This window comes from Neofelis nebulosa, chromosome 1, assembly GCF_028018385.1.
Source record: "Neofelis nebulosa isolate mNeoNeb1 chromosome 1, mNeoNeb1.pri, whole genome shotgun sequence".
NCBI lineage: Eukaryota > Metazoa > Chordata > Mammalia > Carnivora > Felidae > Neofelis > Neofelis nebulosa.
The window spans coordinates 40826689-40849610 of record NC_080782.1 but is presented as its reverse complement, the minus strand read 5'-3'; the positions used below and the strand labels follow the sequence as shown (position 1 = coordinate 40849610).

At 40.7% G+C, this 22922-nt stretch overlaps 1 protein-coding gene across 5 annotated transcripts in view; it reads left to right on the top strand.

Annotated features, from left to right (window-relative positions):
* ARL15 (ADP ribosylation factor like GTPase 15) overlaps nt 1–22922 on the top strand; it is a 554296-nt gene that overhangs the window by 290366 nt on the left and 241008 nt on the right. For 3 of the 5 annotated variants that reach the window (XM_058719551.1, XM_058719554.1, XM_058719555.1), the window contains 2 exons: nt 5549–5693; nt 21079–21138. In XM_058719551.1, coding sequence (XP_058575534.1) covers nt 5549–5693; nt 21079–21138 — 205 coding nt within the window. The remainder of the gene's footprint in view (nt 1–5548; nt 5694–21078; nt 21139–22922) is intronic. The other 2 variants (XM_058719553.1, XM_058719552.1) reach the window with 1 other exon arrangement.

The window sequence follows — 22922 nt, the reverse complement described above, 5'->3', positions numbered from 1 at the left end:
GGAAAGAGCCTTTCTTCCGGGGGCACAGAACCGGAGCATGAGGGGGCTCAGACAGCTGGAGGAACCTAGTGAATGAGTTGGAGGGTAGCTGGAGTCATGAAGGGGGGAGATGGGGAGGGAAAGGAGATACACAGTTAAGTGCTTCATTAGTGCTTTATGGTGCCAATCTGTGGAGTAGTTATCCGCTAAGTACCTATTATGTACGGGGCTCTGCCAGACCTACCAAAACGTCTGACGCTGTCCCCAACAGAAACGGAGACATCTTAAGATCATCTTGCTGCCTTAGTGCTAGGCCACCTATCTGAAATACAAGCCCTCGTTTAATCTTTGCAATTTAATCTTTGGCTCCCCCGCAGTACAAGTCATCAGTCTCCTTTTTTTTTTTTTTTAAATTTTTTTTTTTCAACATTTTTTATTTATTTTTGGGACAGAGAGAGACAGAGCATGAACGGGGGAGGGGCAGAGAGAGAGAGAGACACAGAATCGGAAACAGGCTCCAGGCTCCGAGCCATCAGCCCAGAGCCTGACGCGGGGCTCGAACTCACGGACCGCAAGATCGTGACCTGGCTGAAGTCGGACGCTTAACCGACTGCGCCACCCAGGCGCCCCGTCATCAGTCTCCTTTAAGCAAATATTGCTAAGGTTTTTTGCTTATGCCTTTTAGTTAATCTGCCTTTCTGCTAAAGATTATATGATTATATGATTTGTCCAAAGTCTACGACGTAGATATTACTGGTGATTCCGGACTTTGCCCTCTCTCAAGACCTTGGCACACCGTTTCCTCACGTGCGACGTTGGTGGAAGCTTGTGGATTTATGCTAAGGGGAAACATCCTGCGTCCTGGCACAATCAGAGATACACTGGGTCCTTTTGAAAAGGAACGTGTCATAACAGACCCTGTGTGAGAAGACCTGTGAACTGAAGCAGTCTAGACAAGAGACCGTGACCTTGCTTGCACACGCCCCCCCCCCCCCCCCATGGTTACAACGCAGACTTCTCCCTGCTGCAAGCAAGGGCCAAGGGTTGCGTGTCTTTAGTGTCTTGGGTTGGACTGGAAGGGGATGGAGCCCTCTGGAAGCTGCTGCGGCCTGGGCAAGGGAAGTGCCAGTGTCTGGACTGCATGGTGGGCTGCCAGGCCCTTGCCCGAGGAAACGACTGTCACCTAGGATGCCTTAGGGAAACGAGCCTCCTGATGAACAGTGATGTATCGCTCTGGTGCCTTTCTTGTAGCAAAATGCATTGAACTGATGCCTCCTAACGTCCTCCTGAAGAAAGGAAGTGGCAGATAGTGTTAAAACATTACTGGTTAATCACGAGGAAACTGAAGCATGGATAGGTTTATGGAGGCTGAACAGAGCCACACAATGCCTCACTGTCTGGCCTGGGAATGGGGCCTGAGTTTGCCGCTTGCTGTCAGGACTGCCGACGGCATTGTGTTTAGCATTGTACGGCAGTGAAAGGGGCTTACTCTTAACAATGCAAGAGCTGCTTTAGGAGACAGACACAATGAACTTGGGTACAGTATAGTCTAGAGGCCAAAATGAGTAATTTTAAGTAAATGGACTATGAGATCTGAAGCTTCATTAAGTTTTAAAATGAAAAACAAGTGAAAACTGTAGAGTTTTTAGGAACGGACTCAAAAAAACATGAACATTCTTTTCCCGTTTGAAATAGCATATTTTTAAGAGCCTTATTTTGTTGGCTCAAAATCTGACACTACTCCTGCCAAGCATAGGATTTATTTATTTCAAATAAATATTCAAAGGTTCTGTGATTTATTTCAAAGATTCTATCTTGTAATGATTGTCAGTCTAACCTTTGTGCCTTTTATGTTTCAAAATACCTGATTTCCATAGACTGTGGTTTTGTGTGTGTGGTGGGGGGAGGCTCCCCCCCCCCCCCCCATTTAGTTTGAGTTATTCCAGAACAGTTGAAAATACAGGAATTCAGGAAACAGATTTGGGGGAGAGAAGACATGTCATGTTAAGTGTCTTAACCATCACTGTGGAGAATCTAGAGGAGATGGAAAGATCTGTGTGAGTACAGTGTCACTGCTAAATTGCTTTTCATGCCAAAAGTGCCTTAGTGACCTAGAGAAAAATTAACAGGTGATACAGATACTGAGTTTGGCTGCAAACATTTTTACATTTTGGATTTTAAAAAGAGCATGAAGGTGAGGGTGCCTGGGGGGCTTAGTCCGTTAAGTGTCTGACTCCGGCTCAGGTCATGATCTCACAGTTCATGGGTTCAAGCCCTGCGTCGGGCTCTGTGCTGACAGCTCAGAGTCTGGAGCCTGCTTCAGATTCTCCCATCTCCCTCTCTCTCTGCCCCTCCCCTGCTCACACTCTGTCTCTGTCTCTCTGTCTCTGTCCCAAGAGTAAAGAAACATTAAAAACAAAAACATAAAGGTGAAATTTTGGAACTTCTGGCCAAAGTACGCTGAGTAATACTAGCATTTGAATAACTTAAACAGAGCAAGATAGCGAGCCGTCACCTATAATTTTATTCTGTATTTAAGATTTGATTGTTTGGACCTGGAAAGTTGGTCCAGTCCCCCTCTAGAAGATGGCCCGAGAGAATTCTAGGAGAGAAGCTGAGCAAGAAAGCGACAGTCTGGAGCAGGAATCGGGTCTCCTCTCTTTTCCCAGTGAAGATCAAAGCAGCCCAATAAGAGAAACCACAGTGTGACTGGTGGTGTTGCCTGACACAGTAAATAGCGGCTAGCCAGTGGTCCTCTTTGAGGGAATACGTAGATACATGCAAATACGTATCTGCCCCTTGGGAAAGTTCCCCGTGAGTCCAGGGCACTCACAGATAAAATTTGCCAAATGTCAGACGGTATCAGCCAGCCTTTGTACGAATCCAGGATGTGATGTGCTGGCATCTAGGGTGCTGTTTATAGTTGTGGTCATTAATCTTGTAAGAGGAAGACATAATGGAACTCAAGTAATGCCAAGAACAGAACTAATGTGATGGAGAGGAGGGATTGCTGTATGCCGGCAGACTGAAACAATTAGGGCTCCTCAGGCTTGAAAAGACAGGAAATATGATTAGAGTTTAATTTGTGAAGAATATGGATTAGATGATCTTAGAATTGTTTACCAGAAGTAGGGAGAACGTCTTAAGAGCCAAGGAAGAGTGTATTGGGGACAAGAAGCAGCTCTCTCGTACTGGGAAAGTAGACCCTGCACAGTGCAATCACTCTTAACTTGGACTAACTTATGGCATTGAAGTAAAGTGAAAGGGTCAAGGGTTACTCTTAGTTTGATACTTTTTTTCTTGACATGTGAGGGGCCCCAAGAGAACATAGATCAAGCTTCCCATTAGCCTTTGCATTTTCTTTTTTTCTTAGGTGAACTTTCAGTGTCATGGGTTTTTCCTTCAACACTTATTCGTTGAGGGTAGATTATGTGCCATGTCTTCCGCAAAGCCCTGGGGACACTGGGATGAAGATGGAGAGGTGTGGTTCCCACAGTTTGGTGATGAATAGGAAACTGTAATTGTGTGATGAATTGACAAACGTGTGTGAGAGCTTGACAGAAATGGCTCACGTTCTCACAGAAACAGATCAGGTGCCCCTGGAGAAGGGGTGCTGAAGCTGAGACCTAAAAGCTGACAAGTCCACTGAGCTAAGATCTGGGGAAAGAGGGAACAGCATCTGGGAGTGCTTGGAGTTGCCAGAGGGTTGTCATGATTGGGGGCAAAGTGAGGGAGGAGTGGCTGGAGAGTGACCCGAAAAGAGGCGGGGGGGGGGGGGGGGGGGTGGCGGTGCACGTTGGTGGAGCGGATTCTGGAAGACTTTGTAGGTCCTAAGTGTTTGGATCCTAGAATAGTTGGAAGTCACGGAAGGGGCTTAAGCAGATGAGATCAGATTTTGGTTTTATAAAAAAATCATCGTGGCTGCCTCATGGAGAATGGAGAGGGCAAGAATGAATATCCCGGGACTGGTGGGAGAATGTTGATATTGTCTAGGTGATGGTGGCTTGGACTGGAGAGCAGTGGGCATGTTCTAGAGCTCTTTCAGAGGAGTCATGGACAGGATTTGTTGACTAACTGGATATGAGAAGTATGAGAGAGAAATAGTCAAATTGATCTTATGAGAGCCAATTAGGCCTCAGATTTTATCTGAATGAGAATTAGCACAGACTTTTCATAGGTCTTTTCTCTTGGGATCTCCAGATGATCTGGCAATCAATAGGTCTGCCTCCCCCACCTGTCCCTCATTTTCTCTCCTGAATTACTGAGGGTTCTACAAGTTGGCACATAATTGGCCCCTAATAATTGAATGTCAAGTAAGTAGAAAGATCATAAACTGCCTAATTTCCAGTCTCCCATATCCCCCTGCCTGTAACTCTTGGAGAGCAGACAGGTTCTGGCCATGCACAAACTGTACAACTGTTCACAGTACCCTGAGGTCAGTTGACCTGAAACAGAATTTGGCACGGGTCAAGATGGCAGAGGTAGATACAGGGGCTCAATTTAATGATTTGTGAAAGCTTTTTACTTTTGAAATAATACCAGAGTTGTAAGACAAATACAGGGGCACCTGGGTGGCTCAGTCGGTTAAGCGTCCAATTTCAGCTCAGGTCACGGTCTCACAGTTGGTGAGTTCAAGCTCCGCGTCAGGCTCTGTGCTGACAGCTCAGAGCCTGGAGTCTGCTTCAGATTCTGTGTCTCCCTCTCTCTCTGCCCCTCCCCTGCTCACACCCTGTTTGTCTCTTGCTCAAAAATAAAGAAATATTAAAAAAAAAATTAAAAGATGAATACAAGGAATTTTCTTAGGACTCTCCGCTTCTCTGGTCATTAACATCTTAACCGTGTTTGCTCTATCACACTCCTCACTGTATAGAGCTGACGACGGACATAGATTTAGAAATTCTTCTAACCAATTAATTAGACATCAAGACCCTTCATCTCTAAAATACTTCAGAATGTGTGTTCTCAGAACAAGGATTTTCCTTTTATCAGCACAGTACAACGATGAAATTCAGGAACCTAGACCCTCTGCAACCCTGTGAACAATTGTGCAGCCTCTAGTCAGCCCTCACCTCTTGTCCCAATGTCATTTTTCCTCCGCCTGTCCCAAGGGTCCAGGGTCCAGTCCGGAAGACATTCCATTTGGTTACCCTGTCTCTAGTCTGCTCTAACCTAGAACAGTTCCTCAGCATTTCTTCAACTTGTAAGACGTTGAGATTTTAGAGAACGGGTCAGCCGTCTTGTGGAGTGCTCCTCAGCGTGGTTTTGTCTGAAGTTGTCTCATGCTTAGATTCAGGCTGTGCATTTTTGGTAGGAGAGCTGAGCGATGATGTCCTACCCCTCGCAGGGTGCCAGTGACAGTAGGAGGGGAGCCGTGAAGTCCCTGTAGGTCTCATTCCTGGGAACGTTAGCTTTGAACACTTGGTTAAAAAGATGGTTTCTCCACCCTGAAGTTACCTCTGCTTCTTAAAACGAATAGGTTATTTAATTACTTCTTAGTCGTTGCGAATGTTACTAAGCTTTGTGTCCGGTCTTACTTAAAAGAGCCACATTTCTCCCCCTCTCTTGGCAGTGTTTTAGAGCACTTTGCTGCAAGGGACCACCACCTGCACGACCTGAGTATGACCTGGTTTGCATAGGCCTCACAGGTTCTGGCAAGACCAGTCTGTTGTCAAAGCTCTGCAGTGAAAGTCCCGAGAACGTCGTGTCGACCACAGGTGGGTACTGTGCCCGAGTTCTGTCCCTTTCTCATCCCCCAAATGGTCTTGTGTCTTAGGCTGTTTGTGGGACCCTTTATTTGTAGTTAAATGCGTCAGTCAGTTTATTTATTTTTGGATGTTCCGTTTTTCAAAATAGAGTTGGGGGTGGTGAGTGGCATTAAATGGCTACACCCTGTATCTCTCTCGTTAGATATTTCAACGCCACTGAACAAGTCAAGCTCCGGAGGACATTAATACAAACTAATGCAGAAACCTGGGATTCTAGAACTGTAACAAAATGGCTTCATCTCGGCCTCACAGAGTACTAGTCCCCCTTGAAGAGTCACTCTGGCCTACTTGTGTCGGTCATACACTCCCCGAACAGCGCAGCTGATGGAGTCTGAGTCTTCTTTCCTCATAGTTCCCATCTGGAGGGTAGTCAGCGCAGGAACCGTTGATCAGGTTATGTTGTTTCCAGACGTGGCCGAGAAGTCTGTCTGGGTAGTGGTTCTCAATCAGGTGGGACTTTGGGTTGTCACACTTAGGGGAGGGGGCCACTGTCCTCTGTCGGGTAGATGCCAGGGATGCCGCCAAATATCCCACAGTGTGTGAGACACGCCCCCACCATGAGGAAGAGGCAGCGAGAGTACACTTAGTGGCTGGTTGGGTTTGGAAGGTGAGAGAAAAAAGCCAAAGACGACTCAGGTCCTGGTTGAGGTGCTGGGCGAGTGATGGAATCATGAACTAGGATGTCCTGACAAGTAGGAAAAATACTGAGACCACGAAGAGCCTTACGTCAGTTTGGGTCACGTATGCCACCAAATAAGTTAGGTTTTTGGAGCTTTTCAGATTTTAGAATTATAGATGAGAAACTGTGGGCCTGTAAAGCAATAGAGACCTAGCTTGGTTAAAGGATGAAGAAAAGAGGAAGGGGCTCGTGATAATTGGTGAGACGACAGAGGGTGATTTAGAGCTCAAGCACGGCATTATGTGTGAAGCTGTTCCTATTTTCCTTTTCCCCAAGAGAGAACTGAGCACCCCCTTGCCCCCCACTGTGCATCGTCCGTGTTTCTGTCACTTAGTGCCTGCAACACTGCCATCTACACTTGTGTCTCCCCAGCCTGAGATGGGAGCCCCTAAGGACAGTTAGAGCATCATATTTGGCTTTATACATGCCGAATGTGGTATAAGGTTTGGGCATAGCTCCAAGTGTTTATTGAGTGAATAAGAGACCATAGTAATTTGAATCTGTTTTTGCAGAAAGTATCATATCTCTGTGGGCCTCATAATGGCCTTACATGGCAAGTAAGACTCTTTTTTCCAGACGCTGTCTTTAAATCATCTGAGGCTCAAAGGTATGGTGAGATGGCTATGGTCACACAGCTAGTGATAGAGGTAGAGTCCCAGTTCAAGGCTTCAAATGAAATTGAGTCATCCCTAAGACTTAGGATTTGTGATGAGAGTAGTATTGGCTGATTGTTGGTAAAATTGTGGATATCTTTGGAGAAATGGGTTATGAAATTATGCAAACCTTATTAATTCAGTAATTCTTTTCAAGCAAAATAATTTCCCCTAAAATGTGAAAAAAGAAACACAAAGTGTACACCTATCGGAGGTATAAATCAGAAATACTATTGCTAGAAAAGCAGTTTTGAATTATAATGTAAAAGAAAATACCTGTAAATATTACAATTGTAAATTGCAATAATTTTTCTATTTCTACTAGATTTTTAACATTTTCCTTTTATGGGAAGCTTGTGTGCTAGTTGAGTTTTCTGATGTAGGAGATGTTGAGTTGGCTAACATTTTGGATATCAAGCTTCTATGAGTTGTCATTATCTTGAACCAGGCACAGTGACTTTTCGGAGACCTTTTTGAAGGTCTCTGATGTCAAGAAGCTTACACCCAGGTTAGGAAGATAAGATTTCTAATGACAAACAGTTGATATTTACTGCGTATTTAAGACCATGTGATATGTGCTATGCTTGATGGTAAAAATGAGAAAGCTAAAGGGTCATTTCTAATCTGAGGAGTCAAAGAAGGCATAGGGGATGTTACATTTGAGGACGGCCTCATGATGAATGGTATTTGAGCAGAGAGAAATGGGGTGAGGAGAAGAAGGATAGGAAGCAAAGGATGTATTCAGAGAACAGTGATCTTCCTGGGTTGAGGCCAAGGACACAGGTGTAGGGTGCGTTGTGACCTGATGCTGGAGGAGCTTCTGAGAAAGACCTGTACCATGGAGAGCTGATCCAGTAGGGACCTCGATTGTGGGGATGGAGAGTCAGAGGCAGATGTGATTGATTTCTGTAAGAGCAACTATCACTTCCGGTAATAGAGAGGGAAGGGAAGGAAGAGAAAAGAATCATGTGTGCCTTAAGTCTCTAGCCTAGTGATTGAGTGAATTGTAAAAAGTGGAGAAAACATGACAGGCAATTTTAAGATAAATGATGAGTTTGGCTTTGGACATGCTAATTTTGAGGCATTGGCAGTACTTTCAACAATGATCCAAATGCCAGAAGATAAGCTGACTAGAGTTTGGATCTGGATTTGAGAGGCAACTGATCTGTGGGTTTGAAAGAGATTGTCGAGGGATGATGGGTGGTACAAGGCAGGAGGGTGCTAAGCACCAACTATTTATCATTCATTCTTTCCACATTTGTTGAATACCCATTACACGACTGCTACTGATTGAGGCACTGAGTATGCATTAGTCAACAGAACAGATCAACATTTCTACACTTTGAACTTATATTCTAACATCTGCACAAGACAGGGACTCTAAGCCAGGCAGTTCTATATGGTATCATATAGGCAAATAGGAACAAGAGGCCAAAAGAACTGGAGTTAAATAATCATCAGCCTCAAGTCCGAGAAAGGACTGTTGGGTGTGGTGATATTATGGTCATTAGTGAACACTTTAAGCAGAGTCAGAGTGGAAACCAGCCTGAGCTATGAGGGAGCGGTGAGCAGAGGAAATAACAATGTATAGACCTTGCTTTTCACTCCTTGGCCCCTTGTTAAGACTGCACATTGACCACGCTTTCAAGAAAGTAAACAGCAACAGAGAAAGCAGTGTCTGGGGAATTTGTTTTTACAAGGAGAGGTGCTGTGGACAGAGGTGTAATGGTAGAACAGGGAAGGAAAGAAGAAGATGTTCAACAGAAGGCAGTGACAGTAAGAATGAGTGAGGACTTCCAATTCTGTCAAAACAGAATAATTGGAATGGGTTCACCCTCCTACTTGAAGTACATGGGGGGAGAGGGTTGGAGGACAGACAAAATGTGCAACAGATTTCAGGAGAGTGAACATCAAGCAACAAAAGATGGTCCTCCCTGAGAGATGAGAAACCAATGAGAATAGCCCCGCATTTGCCCCAGCTTACTGCCTTGAGAGAGTTCCTAGGCCATGAGGAACTGAGGTAGAGCTCAGTGGACTCCCTATGTTGACATAGACCTAAGAGTTGGAGAGACCAAGGCAACTAGGGTTCATGGGACATGGTAATGGAGAGGAAGAGAGAGAACCGTAGAGATCTACAGAGGGTCTGCCTTGAGTAACCAGGAATGTATTCAATGCAGACACATGAAGAAACTACCCAAGGCCAGGGAAAGGGACGCTTGAAAAGAGTAGAGAAAGATGGCTTGGTGTTCACACAGGGCTAAAAGTTATGGCTGTTCTCACTAGCCAGACTGAAAGCGTCATAATTCAAAAGGTACTGGGTAGAGTACCAGGAGGCTCTTGCCTCAGGAATCAGCCCAAAACTGAGTGCTGCTCTAGACCCACCTAAGAAATCAAATTAAGACCAAAGGCTCAACAAACTGTTTGCTACTAACTTTAATGCATCCTAGAACAAAGCTGTATGGGATTTACAGAAACAGAATTACCCAGCACCTAAGATCAGATTTACAACGTTGGACACTCAATCAAATATTACCAGGCATGTAAAGAGGCAGGAAAACATGATTTATAATGAGAAGAAAAATCAATTGAATCTGACTCAGAACTGACACAGATAAAGGAATTAGCAAAGAAAACTTAAAACTGTTACTATAGCTGAATTCCATCTGTTCATAGAGTTAAGTAGAGACATGGAAAATTTTTAAAAGACCCATATAAACCATTATAAAAAACCCATATAAAGTGGTGAATACAACAGTATCTGAGATGAATATGCACCAGATAGGATTCATGGCAGATTAGACATTGCAGAAGAGGAGAGTAATAATTTTGAAGGCCATTAGTATTAGATACCATCCAAAGTGTTGAGAGAGGGAGGAGAAAATGGGAAATGCAAAGAGCAACACGAACTGTGGGACAGGTCCAAGTCCCCAAGCATGGGTCACTGAAGTCTGTGAACATAAAGGGTGGAAAAAGGGACGGAAAAAAATATGTGAAGTGATAACGTCTAAAACATATTTAAACTTGAAGAAATTTAACAACAAATCCAGGAAGCTTATTAAACCTCAAGAACAAGATATGAGCAAACTACACAAAGATATGTGATAAAGTTGCTCGAAACCAGAGATAAAGTATGATGGTTAATTTTATATTGTCAACCTGCCTGGGCCATGGTGCCCGTGTATGTGGTCATATACAATCCTGGATGTTTGTGTTTTGGGATGAGATGAATATTTAAGTCAGTGGACTTTAAGTTAAGCAGACAGTCCTCTATAATGTGGGTGGGTCTCATCCAACCGGTTGAAGGCCTGAATTGAACAAAAGATGACCACTGCCCCACCCCCCAGCAATGAGGAAGTCTGTATCAAGTAGCCTTTGGACTTGACCTGAAGCATCAGCTGTTATCTGGTTCTCCAGGTTACCCTGCAGATACTGACTTGCCACCCTCCATAATTGAGTCAATTCCTTAGAATATATCCTTCTGTATATACATAAACCTACTATTGGTCTGTTTCTCTAGAGAACTTTGAATTAAACAGAATATCATTTTAAAATTTGTGGGTTTTGCTTTGTGTGTGTGTGTGTGTGTGTGTGTGTGTGTGTGAGAGAGAGAGAGAGAGAGAGAGAGAGAGAGAGAGAGAGAGAGAGAGAGAGAGAGAGACACACACACACACACAGCAAGTGGGAGAGGAGCAGAGATGGGGGGGAGAGAGAAGCCCAAGCAGCCTCCTCACCATGTGTGGTGGAGCCTAACACAGGGCTTGAACTCCTAAAACGTGAGATCATGATCTGAGCCAAAGCCAAGAGCCAGATGCTTAACCCACTGAGCCACCCAGGCGCCTCTAAAACAGAATACCTTAAAAGTAGATAATGGGTGTTATAGAGGAACAATGGTAAGAGTGACATCAGATTTCTACTGGAAACAAGGCAAGCAAGAAGACAGAGCAACATCATTAAAATACTAAAGGAAAAAAATTATCAACCTATACCCAGCAAAAATATCTTTGAAAAAGATAAAACATAAAAACGTCTTCATTGTACTTTTTTGTTATTACTTTTGTTACACTTTTTCCAGCGTTAAAAGAAGTATTAAAGGAAGTCCTTTAGACAGAAGAAAAATGAATCCAGATGGAAATCTGGATTTATACAAAGAAAGGGAAAGTACAGAAAATGGTGACCACGTGGGTAGTCATATAAAATTTAGTTCTTATTTAAATCTCTATAACATGGCACGTGGGTGGTTCATTTGGTTGATCGTCCAACTCTTGATTTCAGCTCAGGTCATGATCCCAGGGTCATGAGATCAAGCCCTGTGTGGGGCTCTATGCTGAGCATGGAAACTGCTTAAGTAAGGTTAATTCTCTCTTTCTCTCTCTCTCTCCTCTCTCTCTCTCTCCTCTCTCTCTCTCCTCTCTCTCTCTCCTCTTCTCTCTCTCTCTCTCTCTCTCTCTCCTTCTCGCTCTCCCTCCACTGCTTGCAGGAGCTCGCTCTCTAAAAAAATAAACAGTATATCGAGTTTATAATGTGAAAAGTAAAATGCAGGAGAATAATGGCATAAAATTCATAGCGGAAAAGGGGAAGTAGACTTTCGTAAGGTTCTTTTATGTGAAGTGATTATAATAGCACTTGAAGATAGACTATGATAAAACATGTAGTATAAACCCTAACACAACCACTGAAATAACAGAGTGATAGCCAACAAAGCAGCACATGGTATAAGATGGAATTAACAAAAATTAACAAACAAAAACAGAAAGAAAGGAACAAGATAGATGGAATAAATAGAAAACAAGTAGTAGGTGATATACTCAAACCTAACCGTCAGTAAGCAAATTAAATAGTTGAGACTCAAGGGAATGAAATCGATATTAGATAAAATAACAAAAAACAGGACCCAACTATATAAGACTTGAAACAAATCTTAAATATAGAGACACAAATAGGTTGGGAAAAAAGGTATCATACTAACAGGAGTCAAAGTTGGAGTGGCTGTGTTATCAGAAGAGGTAGATTTTATAGCAAAGAATAATGCTGGGGATAAAGAAGTTTATTTTATAATGGGATCTTTTAATCAACAGAATTTAAGAGTACTAAACATTTATAGAACTTTTAAACAGTTTTAAAATATACAAAAACTGATGGAGCCCTAAAAGGGAAATAGCCAAACCCACATGTCAGATGTTAATACTTTTTTTTTTTTTTTTTTTTTTTTTTAAAGCTTATTTAAGATCCCAGCATGAGTGGGGGATAGTCAGAGAGAGGAGAGAGAATCCCAAGCAGGCTGTAAACTGCCAGCTCGGAGCCCCAGCACGGAACCTGAGGAGGTGTTCAAACTCATGAACTGCTAGATCATGACCTGACTTGAAATTCAGAATTGGTCGCTTAACTGACTGAGCCACCCAGGCGTCCCAGCAGTTGTCATTTTTAATGGTGGAAGAATTCTTTCCTCCTCAGATCAAGAATAAGAACACATGGGTTTCTGTTCTCAACACTTCTATTCAACATTGTAGTAGAGATTCTAACCAGGGCATTAGGCAAGAAAAAGAAAAGGCTTCCAGATTGGAAAGAAATAAGTAAAACTATCTTTATTTGCAAATGACATAATCATCTGTGTAGAAAATTCGATAGAATGTATAACTTGATATCAATATATTAGATGGCTGATGCGAATTAGAGCTGGTAATTTGGGAGATCTAAAAACTTGGAGGATACTCTTGGAGAGAATGGAGAATTCCATTTGGAACATTTGGAGAATGTTGTCCATAACAATAGAAGCGGGAAGAGTATGGTGGATAAATGTTAGGCAAGTGTTGAATTCATTCAGATAGATGACCACACTCCCTGAAAATTGATAAATGGAAATGTAGAGGTCCCATGTATAAGCAGATGCCACAACTTCAGGTGGAAAATTATTAAGAGGTGACTATGGTGAAATGGTCCAAAAGCGTTGTAAAGAATGCACACTTGTCCTGAGTAGCACTGTTATGGAAAGGAAAGGTTTTGTTGGCTAGTATAAGGAGGATGAGAAAGTGTGCAAGAAAATGTTGGAGCTTAGAGAAGACTTTTCTTAACAAAGCTGAGGTTCCATATAACTCAGTGAAAGGACTCCATGATGATGAAGGAGGGGCTGTGTTGGGAATGAGAGGCATGAAGTAAGGGATACTGGAGGGAAGGGGTCAATGCTTATGGTTGACTCTGTGTGTTCACTATAGCTAATGAAGGTGGGTAAGAGGTTAGAGAAAGAAATTGGTGATGACAGAGGAAGGGGAGAAGAAAGGCAGCTGAGGAGAGCCAAGCGGGCTGATTTGAAGTTATCCATGGACCCACAAAACCTAGCCCCTTCTGGAGTTCCAGATAGGCAAGACTGGTGTGTACAATTGTACTTCCTGGTTCTTTTTGTTGTTTAGAGCAGGGGTGTGTGTATGTATGTAATTGAAGAAGAACAAAGGAGATGGAAGGAAGGTCCTAAAATAAATGACAAAGCCTAACACCAAGAAAAGATAACTAGGAGAAAAAATAAGCAAGTCAGAAAGCCACACATACTTGTGGAAGATAAAAGAATAACTGCTGGAAACCTTTGGAATCACTGGGAAACTAAACAAGACAAGTGTAAGAAGAAAACAATAGTGTTGAGAAATATTTGTAACAGGTATTACAGAGTTTATGGCTGTCCCATTTAGAGAATTCAGTCACATTTACAAATACTACCTAGAATCCAATCGATACATTGAACATAGCCCATAAAGAGATGATTCATGAAAAGAATGACAAATAAATGGGAAAGGTTCAACTTTGCCAGAAGTTAAACTTTACTAGAGAATCAGAAAAATGTTAACATTATCCTTAAATTTACCAAAATTGTTTATGCTAAGACCCAATGTTTGATAAGATTGTGGTAGCATGCATTACTGGTGGCATGAATGACATTGTTCCTTTTCTTGGAAAGCAGTTATTCACATAGGTCAAAGGTTACCAAGATATTCACATATTTTGACCTAGACTGTACCACCGAGGATTTATTTTAAGCACATAATTTCAAAGAAACTATGTGCGTAACATCCTTGTAACACTTGTATAACTTAAAACTTTTAAAATAAACGTCCTGTAGCCATTGAGTGTATTAAATTACAGTTGCTCAATTGAAAAGATGATAAATTGGGAAAATAGTCTTCTGTTGAAGAAAATTAATATTTATTAAAAGAACAACAACTCTAGGGGCGCCTGGGTAGCTCGGTCAGTTAAGTATCTGACTTCAGCTCGGGTCGTGATCTCTTGGTTCATGGGTTTGAGCCCCACGTGGTGCTCTGTGCTGACAGCCCACAGCCTGGAACCTGCTTCGGATTCTGTGTATGTCTCTCTCTGCCCCTCCTCCACTCACGCTGTCTCGCAAACTAAATATTTAAAAGTAAATAAGAATAAAAAATAAACTGTGCCTTTGAATGAAAAATGGGAAAATAACATGTAAAAATAAGCGTGCTTTGATATGGCTGAATTATATGTGAAATTTTGTTCTTGAAATTGTTTCTTTATAATGTTTTGATAATCAAGCCAATTAACAGTAAAACAGTTATTGGAAGAGTGGGGAACAACTGAAAAGAGAATCTACCTTGAGAATTTGTTTCTTTAAAGCATCACAAGAAAGGTATGTGTATCCAGTTTTAGCAAGACAAGAATGTCTGCCTTTTCAGAAGGAAAGGGAGTCCAAACTTTATTGGATTGTTAACTTCAGCAATCTTTTACCTTTGACATAATTTTTAGAAGAAATTTAAATTGTCAAAACTTAACGGGCCAAGAAGTCCTCCAGAGAGTGGGTCCTGTGGATAAAGAAAGAAAAATTGGAAGGCTTGCACCTTGCTAGAGAAACAAAAGTGAAATATGTCCCAAGTGAATTCCTTGACTGGAGAGGCACAAGGAATTTGTTGATAAAAGGATTGTTAACCTATGGATTATACAAATGCTCACTTTTTTTTTTTTTTTTTTTTTTTTTCCCTTCTTAAACTAGAAGAATGGAGTCTAAAGGCTTAGGTTAATATATTGATGTAACCTGGAGAAAATTCAACACTTGGAATTGAAAAAGGGGGAAGATCTCTTTTAAGGATATTTATTACTTCACTTGGAAAGTAGTCAAATGGTATGCCATTCAGTTAAAATAGAAAACGATCATGCTAATTTGAAAGAAATACAGAAAACGTTCATGAAAATTTGAATGAGTTATTTTAGAAACTTTAGTATTCACTTGCATATGTGTTAAGTCAACAAGAGAAGTTAAAAAGTCCAATTTTGGTATCTGCCAAAGGATTGTTTTGTAAATGCCCGTGGATTAAATTTGCTTTTAGGATATTGAAATCATATTTAGGAGAATTTCACTAGAGTAAACCAGAATTGTCCAAACATCACAAAATTACGATGGCATAAATCATGCCCTGGGTCTAGGTCAAGGCCACCAGATTTTCCTTCAGCAGTTGTTAAAGTGACCCAGGGAATTCAGAAGTACGCACAGAGTATCTGTGTGCATGTGTACGGACTTGAGTGTTAGGGGGGTTGGGGAGAGGTTGGTCTGTAGGTCCAAGTAAGATACTCAAGTGTTCCACACCACGAATAAAAATAGACCAGCCTCACTCCCAAAACTAATTTTGTTACAATTCCAGGAATGCTTTCCCTGCGTAAAAAAAAATTTCACATCCATCTCCCTTGTATCACGGGTTTTGCTTAATTTAAGGGCTAAAAGACAAAAACTGAAAGCCTATGCAAACAATTATTTCCCCAAAGAGTGACTAAGTCATATATTTATTAAAATTTGTGGGGTTAAATCTTAGGGGAGGTTTCAGTCTTACTAATGGAGCTTAGATCAGCCAGGAAAAAATGATCGTGTAACTTAGGCTTCAGCCATCATCTTGTTTGAGTGGGGTCTGGGGACACCTACCCATGAGGCCTTCAGCCAAATACGAGAGGCCATTGATGATGGACTCCGTTGTTACTGTTATTTCCTCTTTCTTGTTTAATATAAATAATAAAATCCTAAATCTAGAAGAAACTTTAAGGAGCTAAGCTAATCCACCCTCATTTTGCAGATGAGCGATTCAAGGTCAAGAAAAAAGTGGCTGGTGAGTCTAAGAGCTGTGGCTAGTACCTCTAGGACAGTGCTCTTACCCCATCAGCACACTGGCTACCTGTGGAGAGCATCAGGATGCCTACTTTGAGGAGAAATAACGGCGATCCAGCCCTGAGTCCTGGCTGAGTCAGTTGGACCTTTTCTCTCCCCTCATAAGGTCCTGGTTTTACTAACCAGGTTCCATGAACAGTTCCAAAAACTACTTTTGAACTCATGGCTATTTTTATTCCGCAAATAAAGCAATGTAGTATGGAACTGAGAACACTTACTTATATATTGCATTATTTATAAATAGGCAAAATAGTGGGTTTATTGGGCATGTGTATATTTTTACAATCGGCTTCACCTGTATTTAGTTCAAAATTGGACAGAATACTGTGACTTGATCAAGATGTTGGTATACAGAGGAGGTATAGAGCTTTGGTGACAAGGCCTATGTTGAAGTTTTGAATATGGCACTTAGTACTCTTGGCCACCTAACCCTTGGCTCACTTTCCTCTTGGGATAGTAGTACTGATACTAGGATTGTTGTGACAGTTAAAGTGGGAAATAAATATAAACCCTTCGTATAGATCTTTAAAGAAATATTGAGATCCTCTTATGTGCCTATCACTGGCATACAGGGTATACTATGCACTATTTATTTATCATGGATTCTAGCCGTCTAACTGGGGAATAGACCTAAAACAAACTGATAAGTAACTATAACTGAAAATTACATAGAAAAACTGCATGCTGGAAAAACATGAATCCCCCAGAATCAATCTATTTCAAGAATGCCATAGAAAGCTTGCCTGATGAAGTAAAAACTGTACCTGAAGGATGAAGAGTTGGCCAGGGGACGAACACTAATGGAGCGATATGTGCAGTGGTCCTGAGTTGGAAGGGACATAGCTTGTTTTAGGAACCGAAGACTAACATGAGGGGGAAAATGGTACAAACTAAGCCTGGAAAAGGGAAGAGAAGCCAGATATTAGATAGAGCCTTGTTAGGTGTTTTGAACTGTATAACTGTATCCTGAGTAGTGAGAAGCTACCCAAAGGGTTTAACCAGGGGAGTGATGTGAACAGATGTGAATTTCAGGATGATCGCTTCTGCTAATGTGTGGAGATGACTGAGCAGGCCAGTAATGGATGCAGACAGTTGAGTTAGGCCCTTGAAGTTGTCCAGGTGGTGGCAGTGGAGGTGGCAACTTGGCCAGTTATGGAAAGGAAGTGGACATATTTTAGAACTATTTTGTGGATGGAAGTCACAGGCTTTGGGGGTTAGGATTAGGAGAGAGGAAAAGGAAGAGCTATGGAAGACTCCAGATACTTAGTCTGTAGAAGTCCTCAAATGTTTTCAATTGCTACTACAACTTTTATTTTACCAATGCTTTCATAATATATCAGACCTTAAGGCTGCACGTGATTTTGACTGGGAGGAATTTAAAGCCTCAGTAGTCAGTTGGTGACCATTAATAGTCTCAATTTTTATTTACTAAACACTTTATAGCCCTGGGTGCTATCTGTTCTCATTTACAGACTAAGAAATTGAGGCACGGAGGCATTAAGTAACTTGTTCAGTTAATAATAGTAGAGCCAGAATTGGAACCTAGACATTCTGTCTTTGGGGCCCATGCTATCTGGCCATTTTTATTCCTCAAAACAACCTTTGAAAACACTATTCTGATGGTTTGACCTTTATATCCCTACTGAATGTTAACATTCCCCCAACCCCAACCTCATCTAACCCAGTGTAAAGGAATAAAATAGAGTTGATCAAACAGTCACCCTTCTTTTTTTTTTTTTTTTCCCCAATGTTTTACTTATTTTTGAGAGAGACAGAGACAGGATGCTAGTGGGTTAGGGGCAGAGAGAGAGAGGGAGACACAGAATCCGAAGTAGGCTCCAGGCTTCTAGCTGTCAGCACAGAGCCCGATGCGGGGCTTGAACTCACCAGCTGTGAGATCATGACCTGAGCCGAAGTCGGACACTCAACCAACTGAGCCACCCAGGTGCCCCAAATAGTCACCCTTCTTGATTGCTCTTCTAGTTGAACTGAAGGCGTGGCTTTAAATTTAAATTCTTTTGAATCCTTGCAAATGTGTAGAATGACTAAAATTTTTAAAACTTGTTTCTTTTCAATGCATAGTACATTTTTCTTATTTTCTGGACTGATTACATAGGCTTTGTCCTCTGAACATTCATTACTACAGTCATACTGTAAAAATAAGAAGGCAGCAAAATGGAAGAGCGCATATACCTTTGCAGGATAAATCTAGCCACATATGTTCTATTTGGAGAGAAAACATTTATGAGTATTCTGCAGAAACATTTATATGCCTATAAATAACATTGCTAGGTTACTTAGCGTGAACATTTGAGGACATTTTTGCAGTCGATTTATTATGTCTGTGTGAGGATTAAAGATGGTAACAATGATATAATCTGCCTGTTGGATTCTAAATTTCAAAACTTTTGAATATGAGTGTTTTGCATATGAGTGCAGCAATTTCTGGAAGGATATTCCTTTCCTCGGGTACCTGCTTGTTGTCAGCTTTAAAGAATCAAAGCAGATTAAACATGGCTGGTGTGTTCCATAACTGTGTCTTTTTCAAAGTTGGGGCCTATCTCATTTCTCTGGAAAATCTTCACTTGAGTTGTCCTGAATATAACCACTAATAGACTGTTGAGCATTTGCAGAGAGCTTTTCATTTTCAGGATTTCACAATCATTGCCTTTTAATCCATATGACACCCCCGTGAGGGGTAGGTAGATACATTCAAACATCCAAGTCTCCTGCAGGCACATTTTCAGTGCCAGCAGGAATATTGTGATTGGCACTGACTTTCCTTAATTTCCCAGAGGCCAGACACCTGGAGAGGCTTTTCTGCAGGCCCAGGTACATTCCAGTGCCGCAGCCTCCTCATTCCTTCTGCTATTTTACTGAGATTCTGTGACTACATGCACTATTAACCATAAGCTGTGGTGACTGTGTCTGCATAAAACTCATACAGGAGGGGTATGTTTCAGAAGATTGTTAGAGGGCCCAATGAACATTTACATCCTATACAACAAACTTCAACTAGTGTTTACTTCTGTCACTCTCACAAGGGTTCTTGTCATTCAGTGGTGATATCTGTAGCTCCAAGTAACTATTTAGATTAATAAATAAGCCCCCAGGATTTCTCTTAAAGTCTATAATGTATTCAGAAGGTATGTACAGCTAGTGACTAAACCATCAATACAGAATCGATTGATACAGAGCACTAGAAGTTATATGTTGTATGCTTATTTGTATCAGGTACTGTGATAAACATAATACATTGTATTATTTTGTAACAACTACATGAGGTAGATGCTATTATTCCCATTTTATAGATGTTGAAAGTAGTAGGTTGCCCACAGTCTGCTTACTTAAACCTAGTTCCATCAGACTCCAAAGTTACTTCTTAGCCATTACGTGATATTCACTGTTTAAGGTGGAAGACAGCATATAGAATTTGGAAGTGCTAGGACAACGTATAACAAAACAGTGGTGTTAATAGGGTGAATATAAAAAGGTACATACTGACTTTCATTTTTATAGAGTAAAACAAAACCATGTAAAAGAATTGTTCTTATCTACATCATACTGTATATCTTTTTTTTTTTTTAATGTTTATTTACTTTTGAGACAGGGAGATACAGAGCATGAATGGGGGAGGGGCAGAGAGAGAAGGAGACACAGAATCTGAAACAGGCTCCTCCAGGCTCTGAGCTGTCAGCACAGAGCCCGACGCAGGGCTCGAACTCACGGACCAAGAGATCATGACCTGAGCCGAAGTCGGACGCTTAACCGACTGAGCCACCCAGGCGCCCCCATACTGTATATCTTTTTACCTCTCCAGGCACCTGTCATAACTTTATAACTTCAAATGAAAAGTATTTCTAAATCTTTTGCTCTAATTTCTTGAAAAGGAATGATGATTTATCTTACAGTTGCCCATACTAATGTTTCAAACCTTAGATTAATTGGGTGGTTAGAAATTACTGAAGAGATTAACTCTTATTAGTAGGGCTTTTAATTGAAAAAGTACTTGTAAATAGCAAAACATTCAAATGAAAGAAAAAAATCTTCTGTGTAAGACCTCCTGATCTCCAGTTGTCCCAAGAATCCTCACTAGTTATTTTCTTATGGATCCTTTTAGAAATCGTAAGTATATTTGTTGGCATGTGTGCATACATATATGTTCGCATGTATGTTGCACCTGATAAGCCTCTGTACTAAAACCTGTGAACCAGATATGTTGAATCCATCATGACTTGAATGATAATAGTTCAGTGCTCAATACGTAATCAAAAATTTATCCTCTGAATATATTTTAATAGAAATCATTTACTGCATGCATTATAAAATAGTTACCTATGTATAGACAATTACAATTGCACTTGTAAGAAAAATGTTTACATAATATTAACCATGTCTTAAAACTCTGACATAAATACTATGTAATTCTAATATAAGATGGTTGTAATTTAGGGACCTTCATCTGTAGAGTCGCTGAGTTCTGTATGAGAGAAAACTAAGAATCAGATGCAAAGGTCCTAGTAGATCTAATATTTTCTTTGGAGTTTCTCTGCACTTCCAAATGTCTTTATTATAATTGACAACATTTACAAGTGACGTAACATATTAAAGAATAGGGTAGTATTGTGAAGAAAAGAGTTTTATTTCACTATAATACACAGCTATATTTTGAAAATTTGAACAGGATAATGTGTCATCAGTTTATCTTGAATTGTGTTTCTGGCATAAATATGAGCTCTGAAAATTAGCTCTTAATCTGCCTAAAAAAGAATTTGAGCATTTTAGGCATTTTTTAAAGTTAAGTTGCTAATTCCTTTTTTTGTTTTTGTTTTCTAATTTTAGGTTTCAGTATAAAAGCAGTGCCCTTCCAGAATGCCATCTTGAATGTAAAGGAACTTGGAGGTAATAACATTTAAAATCCTTTCTGTGTCTGGCTTAAGCTTGTACTAATTTGGTATTGACATGATGTAGAATTAAAACATTATTATTCTAGTAAGTGATTTATTTGTACCTTTTCCCTTGGTAATAGAGATATTTCTTTCTCTTTATATATGTTTTAAAGGTTGTCAAATAGTTCCAAGTAATAAACTTTTTTTGTAATTTGAGAACCATACCATTCTATTTCATTTGCTCCATACTTTTCAGTTTCACTTGTTCAAAAAATTTCTTCCTGATTGAAAAGTATGAAGAAGTTTTAATGTAATAGATAAGCCATACATTATGCAGGGCGAAGAACTGTATTTTAGAGTAGTTTGTATTCATACTGCAGGTTTTATTGTATTAGATCTTTTTAGAATGTATTTGTTCTGATAATAAATCTTTGCCAATGGGTTCTTTGCTGGTCAGGCACATTTATTGGATAGGCTGTACCCCAAACTATACATCACTCAGTCTTTCATTACACTCTCTGTCTCAGATTTTTTGGTTGTGTTTCATGTCAGTCAGGGTCTTAACCCATGTAAATAGGTTAACAAAGAAATCAGTCAATTCAGTGAACCTACTAAATTCTCTAATGGCACAGGAAAATGGCGAGTGCTCTGAAGTTCAGTATCATATTGGTGAGTTTAATGACTTAGAAGAAAGTTCTCTTCCATCTCTTTAATCACTTTGTGATATTGACCTTCCTTCCCCCCACCCCCGTCACTTTTTCTGAGTTCATTCTAACTGACCTACTTTTAACTTGATGCAATTGAAACACAAACTTTATGCCATTTTAATAGTGTTAGTGCCTTCTTATTTTTATCTCCTAATGTATTAGTTGATCTTCTCAGGTGTTTTAGAGAGCTGTATCTAGGGCAAGTTTACTGCTGTCAGTCTGTTTTATAGCTACCTTTGATTTTTATAGCATTAATATTTAAATCAACCACGGTTGATAAATTCCGGTTTTCCTTTAAGGCATTTGGTTTTGTTGTTTTGACTACAAAAATTATAAAACACGAGTGTTCTTGTAATGGAGACATTTTTCTATGTAAAAATTTTTTTTTTTTCAACGTTTTTATTTTTTTTATTTTTTTTTATTTTTGGGACAGAGAGAGACAGAGCATGAACGGGGGAGGGGCAGAGAGAGAGGGAGGCACAGAAGCGGAAACAGGCTCCAGGCTCTGAGCCATCAGCCCAGAGCCTGACGCGGGGCTCGAACTCACGGACCGCGAGATCGTGACCTGGCTGAAGTCGGACGCTTAACCGACTGCGCCACCCAGGCGCCCCTATGTAAAAATTTTTAAAAGACTGCTCTTTTAGGTTGAATATTTTGATACTACTTCGTGGTTTCTTTTTTTGTTTTTGTTTTTTTTAACATGAAATTTATTGTCAAATTGGTTTCCATACAACACCCAGTGCTCATCCCAGCAGGTGCCCTCCTCAATACCCATCACCAACCCACCCCTCCCTGTCACCCCGATATTACTTTGTGGTTTCTAGTAACCCTGCTTCTCAGTGACCATAGTATTAGAGAACATATTGGAAAAGTCTCATGGAATCAAAATGTATGGTTTGAGAATTCTTTTGGTTTTAAATGTGGTTGATACGTAGTAAGGATTTTATTACTAGGCTAGACACAGAACTTTTATTAAACCCCCTCCAGGTGTAAGAAACTGCTGATTAATTGGTAAGGTGTTTCTTATAGATGTTAGTTGGATGGTACAAATAGAGAATGTGCCTAGACAACTGAAGTGAACACTTGAGGG